The following is a 13679-nucleotide window of genomic DNA, read 5'->3' on the forward strand; positions in this document are numbered from 1 at the left end:
TCACCCTCATTCCTTCTGCTTCGCCCATATCTGGTTCACCAACTGCATGAGCCTTTCGACCAGCAGCACTTCACCCACTCCCCTGAGCGAGAGAGAACAGTATGCTTTGTTCAAGCCTTCAGATTTTTCTAGGCTGATGTCTAAGGTTTGTGTTTTATCTGGGAGTCGCTGAATTTCCCCTTTGAGAGTCAGAAGCAATGTGCCTTTTATCCTACCTTAATTAGGCAGAAAGCAATGGAAATCCAGTGTTCCACACTGAAAAATGGCTATAATTGCAATTGTGTTTCATGTAAAAAGTTTTGGTTCTTCACTTATGCAAGATTTCAGAAAAATTCTGGAGGAGGAGGAGGTATTTATTGAAAATTTGCAATACTGGTTTTGTTTGGGGGGTGGGGGGGTGGGGGGAGATGAGTTGGCTTTCACAGAAGCAGCTGCACAGCAACCTGGAAATTAGCCCAGCTGGGAGGGAAAAGTTTGCCCTCGAAAGAGAAGCAGGTTCAGAAATGGAAAGCAGTTTGTGTCTGGCTGTCAGCAACACTTTGCTGCCAAGCAGGGGCAGGAGGTGCCCCTCTCCCATGGGTCAGCAATCTCTGGCTGCTGAGCAGACAGCAGCAAAGGTTTCATTACATTTTGTGTGGCCAGTATGTGATCTAGCGCTGATGAGAGAAATAATTTTCCTTTCTCTCCTTTGCTTTGTGCTCTTGGGCTAGCCTAGAATGAAATACTTCACCATGTAGCACATTTGCTGGCAGGTCCAGCAGCTCTTCCCCTTGTTGGTGCAGCTCATGCCCTGAGGGCCCACATTAGCAGATACACTGTATGCAGCCTGCTTAATTACTTTCTCATTATTCCACTGTTGTCTTAAGTGCAACAGAAAAAAAACCTTGGGTTTTATTCCACTTGGATTTAAAACGCTAAGTTACAGCACAGTAGCTCTTTAAGTTAAATCTCACTGCTATTATGAAAAACACTTAGTTATTCCTTACTACAAAGAGAAACAGCTGTAAAAACAGGGTAAGCAAGCTCTGTGCTGTGACTTATCAGCAGAAACGTTAACTAGAACCTCTCAGATGATTAGCTTTGATGGATCCTGAGCGCTCTGACACCTACCTTAATGGTGGACCCCAATTAAGTTGCTCATTTTCACTGGACCCAAATAAAGTTGTTAAATTTTATTTTCCAGGAACAGAAGGAGTTTTGTGATCATGACAGGCATTATTCTTTTGTGATTGTTTGCAAATGGACAAGGTGCTTAGGAATGCAACCCGGCAACTTCATTCAGACTTTAGAACCAACCCGGACATGGAAGATACGCTGAAATATTTATGGCATAAGGCAGGACTGATTCTCTGCAGAGGCCTGCCACACAAAGCAGAGCAGACAAACTGCAACTAGTGAAAAGGGGTTCACCGACATGATTTCAAAATGTCCTGTTGCAGCGGGAGAACTGTATTTAACCAACATACACTCTTAGTCTTGCTTCTGTGGATCGTATTTTCAGACAGATCAGTCCTGAGTGTTTGAGGCATTAGAATAGTTCACCAATTTTCAACAAAGAGATGTTTTTCTCCCACAGCCCCCTCCACTTACATGTTTGGGGGCTTAAAACACTGAAAATCCTGCACACAGGAATATGATATTTTCATTCGCTTGCCCTTCACACCACTCTTGGGAAAATGACAGCATAGAACTTCAAAGAAAGACACTTCCTACAACCTAGTAGAGAGATACTTAAACTGTGTTTAATGCAGTAAATATGTATAACTAACTAACTTGGACATTACCACCGAAATAGACAGTTGAAATTGAGTACAGAAAAAAAAAACCGCAACAGGGAATCGCACGCAGACCGATGGGCAACATTAAGAAGGTACAAGGCTTGCAGTGTTTATCAAAGAACTCTGCAAAACTGAAAACTGGCAACAAACATTCGCACATTGTCAAGTTGGAAGTTTGGCTTTTTTTTAAACAAAATAGGCTCATCAGTGATTCTGGCTTCATCAATAGTATGCTGCTCTCTGGGCAGCACCCAGTGGAAAAGTGGTTACACAAGCTTCGCGAATAGATTTTTTTAAAGTCATGGTGTAACAAGATCGTATTTAGGTCTGAGACTTTCTGCAGAACAATCGTTTGACTGGCGTTCTTTCAAACATAAAAACAGAGAGATCAAAATAACTGCCACACCAGGAACCGGCTATCAACGTGTCTTACTGCAAAATAAACAAATCCAGGATGATCTTTCATGAGCAATGCAGCTAACATACAACTCTTTAGACAAATGTATATAGATTTGCTTGCAAAGTATTTCTAAATAGTCTTTTCAAAAAGTATTGTTAGAGTAGTGCAATATAACTTTATCAGCAATTGCAACCAATAAGAGGTAACCCACAGAGGACCGCAGGAAGAGCTTCCCTTGAGGATGTCATCCCTCGGCTCTCCCCCGGGCAAAAATCCCCTTTAACGTCAACGGGAGCTACGACTAAGAGCTGTGCACAGGTAGTCCCTCAGGAATGAAGTCTCTGCTCACTACGCGGGGAGCTGAGCGTGGAAGTCTACATGCAGCTATCAGAATATATCCCCAAGTACTCGTTATGCAGTGGCCACTAAGACATTTGAAATGTAAACGATTCTCGTCTATGTCCCATGTAATTTATAAAATAATGCTGTTTCCATGCAGTAGGGCACAACTGTATCAGAAGAACTGACTACATTATTAACTAAGGAAATAAAACCAGTATATCAGTTTTACCACAACTGCGATTTTTTTCCTCTACACTATATTTCACATTGGTAACAGTTAATGTGTTACATCATACAGCGTATTAACATGATCTTGTGATCTGAAAGCAAAAACACCTTCTGCAAGACTTCCATATTAAAATAGTTATGTGCACAAAAGGTGTTCATAGCATGACACCCAAAGCAATATGGAGTTAGTCCGATAGTATTTCTGTTACAGCAGAACTATGAACTTCATTCACTAAACTGTGTAGTACAAATGAAGATTACTGGTACATATAGAAAAATCAGATAGGCAATCAGTTACAAACCTGGCAGTATTTTGAGAGAGACAGAGATTTTTAGGTCTTACAATGGAATGATAAAAATGGCAGGAACTTCTTTTGGGAGCTCCAAAAGAGATTTGCACTTGGTGTTTCTCATTATCTTATGAGCAGCCCCACTGCACAATAAAATGTTGCACCAGGAGTTAACATCAGGGTCTGGAGTTCAAGAAAATCTGCTTAAACTTACGTGCAGTAGGTTCCACTATATTGTACTTCTCTTGAAATGTATAAAACATAGAAAATCGTAATGGTGACTTACTGGATAAAAATATTAACGCTCACAAATAAAACACTGACTAAATTTTTGAGTCAGATTTAGATTTACACCTTTTGTAGATTTAGTCGGTATGGTTTGAGCATTTCAGGTATCTTTGACCACCAAGTAGCAGTGCATATTTACTGTTTTAGATTGGTTCCTCTAATGTGCTATGCTGCTTCCAGCAAGGCTTTCCAATGGCAAAACCCTACTTGAAACCTTCAACAAACGTCTTTACAGTGCGAAATATATCTTCAACGAGAAATGCCTTTTTACAATATTTACAAAATCTCCCCATTAGATAAAAAGGCAAAATAAATAAAAAGCTTAGAGAAAAGAAACGCTGCTTGGGTCGTCGTTTTTTTCTTTTATCTTCCCCCTGCAGATGCTAGTCTCCTCAAAACATGAAGCTGGCTAGACGGGGTTGTTTTTCTTCCTCTTGCTTGGGCTGTGACTGGGATCTTGTTTCAGTTCATGGTATTGCACCTGTTTAAACACAACGTTCAGAAAGAAACCGGTCAGGTGGTGCTGGCTAGGAAAAGAAAGATTTCTGTTTTTTCCCCGGGGGGGGAAAAAAAAAAGAAAAAAGAAAGAAAAAGAGAACTATTCCCCTGCAAACTATACAGGATCTGCAGCTGTGATTCAACAATGACAGACTGGATAGATCCAGAGGGAGAAGGAAAAACAGTATTAGGAAAATCCTGCTGGGAAGTAACACTGTGCTGACGTCAGCTTTAAGAAAGCTTTTTTTTTTGTTTTCTCCATGGGCTGTAATGGAGAATAAACAGTGTCCTCTTCAATGAATTTGATGAATATTCTCTGTAATATTTCTTAAAAGCTTGCTTATTTTCAAAGGCCTGCCACGGAGGGGATTGGACTCAGAGTGGGTACGTGCACCCACGTCTCCTCTTTGAACCAGCTCTGAACCAAAACTGTTAACCAAGGAATATGGAAAGTATACAATCTTTGTGATATTGGAGGTGATTTATGTGCCTGACATTATCTTAATGCTTGCACCTTCTCAAGAGATTGCGTGCTGCATTACAAAAGCTTGTAATTCACAACCAGCTTATTTTTAAAGGAGTTTATAAGCATGGTTGAACTGTGGCCACAGCAAACACTTTCACCCCAGGAAAGGAGAGGCTGAAGTGCTCTCAGAGGGCTGCCACAAGACACTGGGCAAAGCCGCCCGCTGCTGACTCCATCTCCTTTCATCATTTGACCTCCCTGTTCCCTTGCTGCACGCCCTGACAGCCTCAGCTCCAGCGTGCCCTACGCAGTGCCTTATCCCGGTCGGATTCACATAGTGCTGGAGCGTGCTTAACACAGACTCCACCACCTTCCAAACATTCGCCCTTTTACTGACTGCTCCTAAGCGTCTTCAAAGGCACAACCAAAGTAGCAGCTATTTTCTCACTGGAAAAAGGTCTAGTAGCCTCCTTAAGGTTCATGGGCTACCTGCAGCTCAAGTTTGCTATTTCTTCATCGTGCTGAAGAGTACAATATTGAATCAAAATAACTGCTTTAAAATTTGTTTACAAAACCCTGAAAGTCATGGTGCCACACATCAAATTAACTACTGTAAGGGCAAATTAAAAAATATACACACCATTTGCACATCTGAAGGAACTCTGGATAGAAAGTCAAGTAGCTCATTGTTATCGATTGCATACGGACTTCGAAGCCTCTTTGTAAATTTATTGATGCCTGCGAAAGTGAAAGCTCAAATGTTACTATCATCATTTTTCAAAAAATTAAATATATATTTTTGGCAAAGTTCTAAAAAAGATTTTATCATCCATTTGAAAGCCTGAAATTAGCACTGAATTAATGAATAAATGAATTGTGAACTTGGGCTCTAAAAGCCGGAATCTGCTGCTGTAGTCCCCTCTGCTTCAAACTGCAAAAGTTCTAGGCACATTTTCAAATCCCTCCAATACTTTTTCCTGAAAGTAATAGAAACTGTGGTTATTATGCAGAGGTTGCAAAAAGGACAGGAATCAAGCATACTCCATTTCTGTAGCTAAGAGGATGAGCAGTAATGAGCTTAATTGCAGGACAGAAGGTTCAGGCTAGACACAAGGAAAATCTTCCTAATGCTAAGGGCGGTGAAGCAGACGGGAAGCAGTGAAGTCTGGATCACGTGAAGGCTTTAGGATGAGTTTACACAAACCTCTGTCCGGGAATGACATATAGATGAGCTGATGGCAATGCAGAGAAGGGATGCAAGGTCTCCCTTAGATGTCATGGTCTTACAATGCCTATTGACAATTAATGGTCAGAAGCACCAAGAAAATCCTCCTCAAACTAAACAGAAAGCAAGGTTTTAAATTAGTCTCATCTTCTTATCGTTACATACCAGGTGAGATTCACACACTTTTCACGTGAGAATCTTGCTCGTGGGCTCTGGGAACACAGGTCTGACAGACAGGCAGGCACAGCACACACTGCACAAACCCTCACATGAGTGGGAGAAAGCCAGGACAGCGTTAATAATGTGCCAGTCTGTGTCATTTATCCAGGCCGTATCAGAGATAAGATAATACCGTTTATCTTCCATGATGTCTTTGGCGCCCAGGCCTTTCAGAAAGCTTTAGCAAGGACATAAAGCTTCAGGACAGACTGCACAAGCTGCAGTCTTGACAACACCCACGGCCTCCCCCTGCATGAATTCTCAGTCCTGTGGTGCAGAGAGGGGATGCTGCCATCCCTGACCTGGTGATTGAGCAGTGGGTGTTGAAAGAGAGTATGTGAGATCCAGACACCTTCGTTTAAGAAGACCCTTTGCATCAGCAAGTGACTGAGAAATTCAAGGTCTACCCCACTGTTCGCTGCACATGGCCACTGGACCACCCGCGGGTGAATCCAGGAGCTGATAAGGTCTCACCTTGTCAGCCTCTGAAAGTAAACACATGAAAGTAAACACATGAACTCTGAAAGTAAACACATGGTCAAGGCTCAAGAAAATAAAAGTGCTGAAGACATGAGATGGGACAGCTCAGGAGAAGATAAAACAAGAGGACTAGGTCTATTCCAAAAGCTTGAACATTTTCTGATTAAAATAATTGTCTTCATACTCTTTTCCACAAAAACAGCTGTAGCTATCACCAGGACTCTGCACTGTAGTGAACGGATGAGAGCGCAGCAGTGGTTCCTGCTCTACCACAGCTGACACACCACATGTTCAAGGACCAGCAGTCTCCATGGGGAGAAACACGGCCAGGAGGGAAGGAAATGAGAATTTCTTCCCAGGGCAGGCTGAAAAATGCAGTCCCTATGGATGCACAGAAGAAAGACAGCTATGCATAAGACCAGCCGTAGCATGGAGGAATTTTCATTTAATAACAACACTTGCCTTCCCAAAGAACAAAATGGGCAGATGCTGCTACAGACCAGCTCAAACTTCCTATGGACATAAGTCAGATGACAGAGGTCATTTGCGTCCAGCTGCAGGATGGACAAACAGGATGAAGAGACATGTAACACAGGGGAGGCCAGACACACACGGCAATGGAGAACACACAGGCGTGTGTTCGGAATACTGCATTTTTTTGAAGGGAGAGCTGCTCAACATGGCTCTGTGCGGATGCACTGTTGCCCGAGGAGGTCGGGACTGCCAGAGCTGCAGCTGTGCAGGACCTGTCTGGTCACCCAGCACGATGCAGAGGAACAGGTCCCCGCAGAGGGGAACCCCCATACATGGGCTGAGTAAGAAGCCACCTAAACTGAAATGCAGGATTAAAACGTGGAGCTGAAACCTCTAGTGAACAAAGGTGTGTGAAGTTGTATCTAGATAAGAGTGGACAACTTGCGGGCAGGGCGGGAGGAGGTGGTGGGAAAGAGAGCAAGGTGCATTCACAGCCACTTGTGCTTATGCTGCCCATCCGTGGTTTGGGAGGGGTGCACTCCGGTTTGGGAGTGGAGGCTCTGCCTCACCTGAAACAGAGACACTTCTGGGGAAGTGTGAACCCACACCCCCAGTATCGCAGGGGTCCATGTCAGGAGATTTTTGAACCACAGTGCTGACTCTATACACTTTTATGGGTCTTGGAGGGGTATTATAATCTCAGGTCCTTGCCTGAAATCAAGGGGATGCATGAAAGCAAGAGTACAAAGACGCCAGATCTGTATGAAAAACGACAGAAAAAGGACACAGACCAAGGACTTCAGACCTGGGCAACAAGAGGCTTACCACCATGTGTGTGTGGTAGGCAGAATGAGGTTTTGGGGAACAAACTAGGAGTCTGGGTTGCACCCAAGCAGGGTGATACAGGGGATGTGGGGAATAAGTGAAATTCCACAACAGGGTAAAACAGAAAGCCCGCACGCTTGCTTTTTTTAGTCACATGGAAATATTTTGTCCAAATCCTCCCTAATGGCTCTTCTCCATTTTGTGTACTCTGCTGCAACTATCTGTGAAGACTCTGTAAGAGTATCACCAATACTAACTGGTACATAAATATACATATTCTTTGGTGTCAGTTCCATGACTTTAGGTTGTCTCCGGAACTCAGGACTTTTTGATCAAGGCATGACTGTTATTTTTTCCTTCAGGAAGAAAATCTAGCCACAGATTGAACTGAGGCCGTGCTCTTCACAAGTCTGCACTACTGAATAAGGGTACAACTGCTGGTGGTATGTATAAAAGACGTATAAAAAATGTGCAAATGAAAACTTGGTGTATTATTTACAACAGATGTGGTAACGGTAGCTGTTTAAAATCAGTATAAAGAATAAATATAAGGACAAGTAGTGAAAGCTTGGATCAATCATGATTCCACCCCCCACCCCCTCGCCACCCAGTTTCTGTTCATTATCAACCAGCCAAATACCACATATACCTTTCTGTTCAACTAAAGGTGACCCTTTAAACAGGTTTCTTGTTGCTATGTTTACATACACTTTCACAAGATAAAGTACTGCAGTAAAAAAGGCATATTGTCCTAAATGCACTATATAGATTGAAATGCCTCTGTTTGTGTATAAGTGGTGAAAATAAATCATAGTAATATCTAGACAAAGCTACACTTTGATATATGAAGAATCCTCATGGCTACATGTTTATAGTATGATGAAGCCTAGAATGCCAGCCAAGAAAAATGTATTTTGCAGGTGGGCCTAAATCTTTACACAGTTGTGATTTTTAACTAACCTGTCTGTTTCCATCATGGAGCACCTTCATGGCCATAAATACAGGAAAGTACTGACAATGTAAGTCATCTCTTAAAAAACAGGTTTTTCTAAGTGGCACACACAGTTTAAAAAGGCTTTACTTACCCCAGACAAGGACAATGTATCTCAGTGGAATGAAATACAGGATGATGGTGAACACGGAGAGGGCAACAATCGCCAGCCAGCTCAGGAATGGGACAGTCCAATTGAAAGTGCTGGAAGAAAAATTAACAAAAGTCAGAATTGTGGTCACCTGACAGAGCCAAACGATGAACAAAAATTGGACTGGACAGGGGAAGACGTGCCAGCTTCCATCAACAAACTGAAGCTACAAATGAATGCATGGATGCTGGGCATCAGGGCCAGCAAGGGCTCGGACCCATCCCCAGTGGAAATGAGAGGAGGTCCCAGCTTCACCCGCAGAATGGGACCTCTCCCAGCCCAGCCGTGCACACAGCAACCACTGCTCCGCCTTTTGGAAATGACCGTGGCCACCCCCAGTGGAAGGTGGAACACACACAGTTCCTTACTCCTCAAACATACTCGCACTGGCAAACCGGAGTCCCTTTTTCAATACCAGTGTGGAGGAAGGATGTAATAGCTGGAAGAGTACTGCTAAGGCTTTCTGCTTGCTCTACCTCCCCATTCTGCCGTAAGGACAGCACAAGGCGTTAAAGGCTGAGCAGGGACCTTCCCCTCTGACATATGGGTGCATTCCCTGGCTAGGTGCCCTTCTTGCTTGGGGGGCACAGTCAGGAAAAGGCGAGCGTGTGGGTATGCAAAGCTGGAAACTCATACATGCACCTATAAAGGAGAGGGTCAGGGAAAAGGAGGGGGCAGAACAGTCAGTGTTGAAGACGGGGATAATGCAACAGCACTGGATGAAGGAAGGAAATAAAAACATTTTGAGTGGCGAAAAAAACCAAAAACAAACAACCAAAAAATCCCAAAAGGAGAAAAAAGATGGAAGAAGCAAAAAGGAGGGAGTGGTGTAGGACAAAGTACATTGCAGGAAAGGCAAAGATAAACGTTAACTTCCAGATAAAATAAAATATATTTCTTTATGGATAAAGGGAGAGAACTTCTGAGATCCCATCAGAGTTTCAGTACATTGCCTTTCCAAAAGAGCCCCAGATTAAAACATCCTCGTTAAGGGTCCCAAACCCTATGCTGCGATAAAAAACTGCGGGACACCTCATTTTGCAGCAGTTGAGGTGTGAGCCGAGAGGAAGCAAAAGCTAACGAGTCTTGCAACAGCCGTGCTGTGGCTCTCCAACCTCTGTGTGCAGGGAAGAGAGAAAGGCCAGATGGCCAATTTATAGATACGTCCCATGGGAACGCTGGTTAAAGGGAGCTTGGCTCAATGGGATTGTTCCACGAAGGCACCACCATGTCAAAAGCGTTTCATGACATTTAACCAGAAGGAAAATGTGGCTTTGACTCTAAATAGCCTGATGATACTCTTTAAAGTATTACCACTAGCTACATCCCCAATCAGTGTGATTACAGTATTTTGGCTTCTCTGGCTGAATAATTGCAATTATCTGAATTGCTAGCCATATTTTTCATAATGAGCTCTGGCTTCCTGTGTTTATTTGTCTTCTTTTCTCTCTGGCAATTTTGACATGTCTCCAGAGTGAACATTATGTTAGTGTCACTTGGTGTAGGATCACTCCCTTTCTCCTCAGGGGACACCTGCTCTTTTCCCCTCTTCTGCATGCATTTGGGATGAACAGAAGGTTGAGGGTCTGCTCATGTTCCTGTGACTCGGCTTTGTGCAATGGATCACAGACACGCCATGTGTGGGAACACTGGCTCCTCACTTAGCAAACCTCCTTATGTGCTGTGTTAGCACAGCATTCAGTACAGGTTTCCCATTATAGTTTCAGGAACAAATTACAAAGATTTATAGGAAGATTCGGTCTCACTAGGTTCAGAAAATTCTGTTGCTCTCATCTGGTATGTAACAGAACAAACCCTACTTCCAAAATGCACAATTAGAAAAACTTAATCAAGACAACTTCCACGAGCAGCCTTTTGATAAAAGACTTCCTTCAGAGACAGGCTCGTTTGGTTTGTCTGGAAAACTCGTGCAATATAATGTGCTTGCGCCTGGCTCTGCCGCTGTGAACACGGCCTGCCTGGAAGTGTCCCCACGGGAATGTTTCCCAGGCTTTCCGGCTAGGGACTTTGCTCTTAAATATGGAAATGGCAGCCTCCTCTCCATCCCGAATCTGGTATGCTTGCCATTGCTGATATTCGAAAAATAAACCAAAACAATAAGAAAAAGGCAGAACAGCATGAGAGACGATCCCCGTGTTTCCTGCAGGCTGACCTTCACCCAACACACCCTCTTCCCAGAACTCGCTTCCCCCAGTCCGATTTATTCTGGGGCCCACTTCTCTCTCAGGCCGCGGTCCCGTCGATGCGGAGCACCGGTGCCCTGCAGACGCCACCTGCAGCAGGTGCTGCCAGGGCGAGGGGACACGTGGCCCCACCTTGCCTGGAGAGGGTGCACCACCAAGCCTCTCGTGAAGGTTTCGTAACCTGCTGCAGCTGCTGGGCCACCCCCCGGCCGCCCTCTGCCCTCAGCAGAACGGTGGTGGTGCTGCTCCCAGCTTCTCACCTGACCAGGATGAGGTGCCCTTGGCTTTCGAGGGGCTGAAACCCAAGTCAACCCTGTCCCTGCTTCGTGGCCAGTGGCTGGGGAACACCTTTCTGGAACCCATCTGATCTCAAATAGTACACCTTACACCGCTGTTCACTGACCGTGCCAAAACCACAGTGAAGTTCCTGTGGTGGATTGCAGAACCTCTCCTGCTTAAGGCCCAAATATATTGGCAATTCTTATATATCATGTATTAGGTGTTACAAATTACAAATACTCCAGAAGGAAAAGTCTTTGCTAACTCGCATAAATACAACACTTCCAGCAACCAAACATATGTACATCCTTAAAATCTGAAACCCCCGTTCAGCTCTGCTTATTTCCTTTATCAAAGCTGCATTTTTTATTATTAGTTTTAAATAACTTATGTTAGGTGTCACAACAAGATTCTCTTTCTGTTTTACTTCAAAGCCCAGGTTCTGATTTCCTTCCCCAATTAATACATTTCTAAATTCCAAAATGAATATGACTAGATTTTCATTCACTGAGGGCCTCCACAAAACAAAGTAAATACAGATGAGTTTCAACAATGCATCATCCAAAGCTGGAGTCGTCCCCTGCCCACCACCACTACCACCACCACCCCCCCCCCCCAAAAAAAAAGGTCTAATAAAAAATCTAGTAAGTCTAATAAAGGTCTTTGTACCTCAGCTTTGAAAAAATATGAACAGTATTGGAAAGCAATCCAGCACCTGTGTCAGCACTTACTTCTTGATCCTTTCTCCAAAGGAAGCTACTTCACCAAGGATATTCTGGACACTGACACACACCTCCTGGATGGCGTAAAGTCTATTCATAAATCCTTTCTTTTCACTGTCCTAAAGAAAAGAAAAGGAGTAGTTGAATAAAAGAATTTCTGAGTGTAGGAAAAGGACCATGTATCCATCAGTTAAGTTTCAAAAGTTACACACACATCTAACAGCAACTGGTAAAACCTGGCAACTGGGAACCGTTTCCTTGTCCTTTAAGCAGTGCCTATTGACAATATGTATGTTTTAGCACACATGCTGAGCACCACACAATTTTGTTTGCTGCTACATTATTTTCTTAATGTATGTTTCAATACACCAGGTCTCTGATTTATAAATACGTTGAAGGTGCCAACCTCCTACATTGTGTGCTCCTTCAAGTAGGAAGAGTCCAAAGATGGAATAAGGGTAGTTTGCTGAAATGCTGGGTCTCGCGCTGGTGTAGGCATCGGGAAGATAAACTTTCCATGTGGGAGGCTTGGAGTAAGAACCAGAACACCTCAGCTCCTACCTCTGGCTCCGACATGGGTTTAAGTTGTTGGATGTACCTGTGCCCCCCACCATCATCTATTCCACCTTTCTGCTTGGCCAGTGCACGCTCTCTCTCCCACCCCCTACTAACATTCAAGTGTCACTACGCATGAAATATATGGGAGATGTAACTCCCAACTGCCTTTACAATATGATTAGTGCAGCTCGCAGCTCCAAAAGAATATAAAATGTCAGCCATGGGCAAAACGAAAGACGCAGGGAAGGTGTCACTGTAGGAAGTAATTTTAATTACCTCCTTTCTTACTCAGGTTTCTATATGCTATTGGACTAGTGCTCACAAAACCATCAATTTATGTAATATAAAATCTAACCATAATTTAGTTTCAGTTACATTTATCAAAATTCTTTGTGCCCCTAAAAATGTGGGCATTTTTTAAAAACCAGAGTGATCATTTGTCCCTCAAAAGCAGGAACCACCCTCACTAAGACATTTTCTGGGGTCTTTGATAGATTTGCATCAGCAAATGTTGTCTTCCTTTCTGCCAAGTCGAGCAGAATTTGCCTCCCAGAAGAATTCAACAAGGTGCTGCTCAGGCACATCAAGGCACTCCATGGACTATTCCTTAACTGGGCCTCCTCCTGCTCTGATGACCTGTTCTTTCTTCCCCAAAAAGCTTTCTAACTCTAAACCCAGAAAGCCTGCAGCATCAAATCCACACAGAGCCAACAGCACTCAAAAAAACCCAAACCAAAAACCCACCCCCCCCGCAAAAAAAAAAAAAAAAGCTGTTACATGGGATTAAAATGAAGCATCACCATAAAAAAAAAAAGACGACTTATCTTCATTTTTTCCAGACTACACGTAAGTCAAAAGGTTATGTTCCATGTTTCCAATGGACTGATGCCATATTATCTTATCTAGTTTGAATGCAATTAGTGTTTTCTCAAAATAGGAAATGGAAAGAAAAATATTTCAAGAGTAGCAAAATACATGATAAAAACGTTGTTCAACATTTTGCCATCACAAACCACACAATACAACAGCCTCTGTAATTGACTCCAAAGTCCAGCATCTAAGAAATTAGCATATGTTGCATTTCATGTTTCTTTTCTCCTCCTGATGCTTAATTAGCAGACGGTATATTGGTTCACTTGTTTTGTTGTCCCTTTTGCTATCTTAATAAATCAGATTGGATGAGGAAAACAACGTTTAAGATTTAATCATCTGAAGTTCCTTCAGCAACACTCTTCTGCAACTATATTGTCAAGATTTCTTG

The 13679-nt window shown here is 43.2% G+C and overlaps 1 protein-coding gene across 4 annotated transcripts in view; it reads right to left on the reverse strand.

Moving 5' to 3' along the window:
• Nucleotides 1-1118: 1118 nt before the first annotated feature.
• Nucleotides 1119-13679, reverse strand: part of MCTP1 (multiple C2 and transmembrane domain containing 1) — a 276103-nt gene continuing 263542 nt past the window's right edge. The window contains exons 19-22 of one of the 4 annotated variants that reach the window (XM_037374432.1): nt 11870-11979; nt 8599-8708; nt 4931-5028; nt 1119-3807 (exon numbers count right to left, since the gene is read on the reverse strand). In XM_037374432.1, coding sequence (XP_037230329.1) covers nt 3736-3807; nt 4931-5028; nt 8599-8708; nt 11870-11979 — 390 coding nt within the window. In that variant the 3' untranslated portion in view covers nt 1119-3735. The remainder of the gene's footprint in view (nt 3808-4930; nt 5029-8598; nt 8709-11869; nt 11980-13679) is intronic. The other 3 variants (XM_037374433.1, XM_037374434.1, XM_037374435.1) reach the window with 3 other exon arrangements.

Source organism: Falco rusticolus, chromosome Z (genome assembly GCF_015220075.1).
Source record: "Falco rusticolus isolate bFalRus1 chromosome Z, bFalRus1.pri, whole genome shotgun sequence".
NCBI classification, from domain to species: domain Eukaryota; kingdom Metazoa; phylum Chordata; class Aves; order Falconiformes; family Falconidae; genus Falco; species Falco rusticolus.